We start from the raw sequence: 4,218 nt of genomic DNA on the forward strand, positions 1-4,218 counted from the left end.
ATAGATGATGTATTACAGAATTGTACACCTGAAATCTATGTAACTTTGCTAACAATTGTCACCCAATAAACTTTAATTAAAAATTTTAAAAAAGAAAAGAAAGTAGCATATTTTACCCAGTTAATTTATATTGTCCAATTTGTGCTAAGACAGGAGACTAGAACATACCAATTAAAGTGGTACAGTTTTGGAAAAAACAACAACAGAAAAATCCCTTTTAACAAATTTTGGGAAATTAGAGTCTGGTTTATCCTCAGCCTGTTTGTCCATGGTGCTGGCCATAGTGGAATAGCAGCAGCAGCTCACAGGAGCATCAGGCGGGGTGAGGTTTTCCTGACCTCACTAATGGGGTGGGCTGCCCTGCTAAGAATAACAGAGGTGCTGCCATTGGCCAACATTTCCACTGGTGTCATTGGAAAATATTCATTAAGCACTTCTTTGTGTCAGTCGGATTCATAGCAACAACACTTATTTAATGGTCAGTTGTATCTAATGTACCTGATTCGTAAAGGGGTGATAAATCCCCTCCCCCCGCCACTTGTTTAAACTTTAGTGGAAACTTGGTTGTAATATGTTTTGAGCAATATTAAGGTTTGCAACGTTTGTTATTTTGGTTGCTTAGAAAATAACATATAAGCGGTATTATCTTCTGTTTGACTTGTAAATGTTTAGAGCAAACCCAGCTTATGTGTGATGCAGCCAGAAAAGGATGAAAGTCGTGCCAGGATTTGATCATGGTGCAGGATTAAGTATTTATAAAAATATGTGCAGCTTGGCAGGATCAAGGCTGTCTGTCCTTCAGATGGGACAGGAGGCAGTTGCTCTGTTGTGAGTGATGGACATAAATAGAGACATCGTATGCTTTGGGAAGGGAAATTTATAATGGATGCTAGGAAAACATTCACTAGGGAAATCTAGGCAGCGATGCAATTGATTGTTTAGGGTTGCCTGAGAGCTGTTATTATTTCCTTAAAACTTCAGCTTGAAAACTCTTGTGTAAAGTGGTAACTTTTTGTGTCACTAGCTAAAATTGTTTATTTTCAAAGAAGGTTTTAAGTATCTTTCAGCTTCAGAGAATTTTCATCAGTAGAATTAGTACTGTCTACTATTGTTGCTTTCCTTTAATTATATGAAGCAAGCCAGACACATTCTCTCTCTCTCCCTCCCTTCTTTCCTTATTTCCTTCCTTCCTTCCTTCCTTCCTTCCTTCCTTCCTTCCTTCCTTCCTTCCTTCCTTCCTTCCTTCCTTCCTTCCTGTTTTCATTCATTTAAAAAAGTCTTCCAATGACCATCATTATAACTTTGAATACTATCCTTACATCTTTATCTCTTGATTTACCAGCTCTAAATAATGTCTGTGTGCTCCACACTTTGAAAAATAAGGAAATGAACGTATTGCTTCATTTCTACCTCTTTACTCCCACTCTGTGTTCTAATTGTTGCTTGACAGATTGTTGGTTTTATGTTGTGATGATTTGCGACATTTGTATTCTGTTCTGAAATATAATGAAATCCCTTATAGGTTGATAAAATTTAAAACTAAATGATCAGATCTTTATAATACTATGCCATGTAAATATTTTTCATTGTATAACTGTTAGAGACAAAAAAAAGTAGTGCTATGATATTAAAACTTTTTAACTGGAAGAGAATTTCCCAACCATTAATATCTAACGGATCTTTCATTTGTTATTAGCTTTATTCTTTTCACGTTCACACTCAGTTGCCATGATATCTTGTATTCACATTGACATTTTTTTGGATTCCTTTCTCGTTTTTGTTTTTTTGTTGGGTGGGGTGGGTAATTTTCATAGAGGGTTCAGAGAAAAATTTCTGAGCCTTACATGTTCTGAAATGTTTTTATTTGAGCATTGCATTTGATTTTTTTTAAACAGAAACTTACTGTGTCGCAGTTCAGAGGCTAGAATCAAGGTGTCAGCTGCACCGTGCTCTCTCTGAACACCCGAGGGATGAATCTGTTTATGCCTTTCTCTTAGCCTCTGGTGTTTACTGGCTTTTCTTGCCATTCCTTGGCTTGCAGCTGCACAAATNCAGCACTGGGGAATTGGGGGAAGGGGAACAGACAGCTCCAGGTTGAGCTGTTGTTCAGCATCTTAGCTGTAGAGGGCAGTGTCACTGGCCCTCATATGTGGGATCCGAACCATGGCCCTCTGGTGTCCCAAGCCAGTTCTTAACCATCGTGCCACTCGGCCGGCCCCCTAGTTTTTATTTTAAAAGGCACACATAGCAAAATGTCCAGAAGGATATAAATAAAATATTAACATGGGTTATCTCTGAATTAGGGACTTATAGATGAATCTAGTTCTGTTGTTCATGCTTTCTACATAACTTCTGAGCTTTTAATATTATAGTTTTCAAATTATTATAAAACAGCCCTAAAATAATTTTTTTTGGCGGTGGGGAGAACCAAACCAGCTAGGAAACAGACTAACCATTAAAAGACAAAATCCAAAGGAAAAGCAAAGAAATAATAATGTTATTTTTTTTTTAACATAGGAACACACTATCTCAGCTGACAAGTATATTTCTATATTTTACATTTTAAGGCAGTCTCCCGTCTTCCTCCTTTTCTTCCTTCTTTCTCCCTCCTTCCCTTTTCCCCTTCTCCTCTTCCTCCCTCAGTATTTAGCAAATGCAATGGGGGAAAACACCAGTTGGCCCTACACAGGGCGTAGAGGGTGTGCTGTTCACAACCCTTTAAAATCGAGACACAAAGAACTTGGAACCGCAAGTGAGATTCCATGTTGTGCTTTCCATCTGGGCCCCCCTTCAGTGGAGCTCCTTGTGAAGTCAGGTCACTTCCTGCACAGCGCGATAGCAGAGATGTGGGGGTTTAAAATAGTCACTGAAACTGCATTTGTCTAAAGATTTATTTCCAAGCTCTAAGATTTCATTTTCTACCATTTTCCTCTACTGGCCCAAACCTTATGATTTAGCAGGAAAGTTTAGTGACTTTTTGTATGCCGTAAAGATGCGTGTGTGATAGGAAGTCTAAAAAAGTAATTACGTATCTCTACATCTATAATCAAGGTAGGTTTGGAAGAGTGATGATTTGGTATAAAACCTCAGTTTGATGTTTGGGAGAAAGCATGTTTCTTCTTCTTTTTTTGTGCTTTCTACCTGCAGAGTTGCAAAGCTCTGGAAATTCTGTTCCTCTGCATTTGTACCTCTCCTTCCTTCCCCTCCACAAAGGCGTTGTTTAACCCCTCATTGCTTCCTTCTTGGACCACTGTAGGAATTCACTGTTCTCTCCTTCTCTCTTTCCTCACTTAAATAAATCTGCTACCAGAGTAATTTNACTGGCAGGATTTTATCATGTATTTTCTGTCTGCTTTCTTATTTTCCTTGGTATCTGGGAAGGTTGTTATATGGTGTTTTGTATAATTTGTGTGGTTTTTATGCAGTGTTTTCCTATATTGATGCAGTATGAAGTGCATTCCAAAAATTAATCATCAAGAAATAAATAAGTTCTTGAATGTTTAATGAGCCTACATTAATAATTGGTCTTAAAAATTGAAATACTTTCAGTTTAAAAGCTTTTGCAGTCATATAAAACAATTTAATGGTAGGATTTAAAGTTTAGATCTGTTTTTTCTTTTTTTAACTAGTTGTATTGAGATATTGTGAACATATAGCATTGTATTAAGCTGTACAAGATAATGATTTACCATATGTACATAGCGTAAAATCATTACAATAATGAATTTAGTTAACATATGTGTCACCTCACATAGTTACAATTTTTTTAATGAAAACTTTAAGATCTACTGTTTTAGCAACTTTCAAATATGCACTACAGTATTCTTAAGTATATTACTTAACTGTATATTACATTCCAGCACTTATTTATCTTATTTTTTTTATTTGTTCTGTGTTGATAATATTATTTTGGTAATGTGTAAGAAGCTCTAGTCAAATTAAGAGGAAAATATTTAAAATCTTTCTTTTTCAGCTAAGAATCGTGGAATTGCTATTCCAGTGGATTTGGACAGCCAAGTTAATACTCTTTTTATGAAGAGCCATTCAAATATGGTGCAGAGAGCAGCCATGGGTTGGCGACTGTCAGCTCGCTCTGGACCACGTTATAAGGAAGCTCTTGGAGGGCCTGCTTGGGATTATAGAAATATTATTGAAAAATTGCAGGTACAATACAAGCATGAAATGGCATTAATATTTTCTAAGTTATAATTTTTAGTA

The 4,218-nt window shown here is 36.5% G+C and overlaps 1 protein-coding gene across 1 annotated transcript in view; it reads left to right on the forward strand.

Moving 5' to 3' along the window:
- Positions 1-4,218, forward strand: part of LOC109372316 (inositol 1,4,5-trisphosphate receptor type 2) — a gene marked incomplete at its 5' end in the record, with an annotated part of 324,316 nt that overhangs the window by 100,378 nt on the left and 219,720 nt on the right. Inside the window, one exon of the mRNA XM_019625391.1 lies at positions 3,974-4,164. Within this exon, the coding sequence (XP_019480936.1) occupies positions 3,974-4,164 (191 nt within the window). The remainder of the gene's footprint in view (positions 1-3,973; positions 4,165-4,218) is intronic.

This window comes from Hipposideros armiger, unplaced genomic scaffold (assembly GCF_001890085.2).
Source record: "Hipposideros armiger isolate ML-2016 unplaced genomic scaffold, ASM189008v1 scaffold_624, whole genome shotgun sequence".
NCBI classification, from domain to species: domain Eukaryota; kingdom Metazoa; phylum Chordata; class Mammalia; order Chiroptera; family Hipposideridae; genus Hipposideros; species Hipposideros armiger.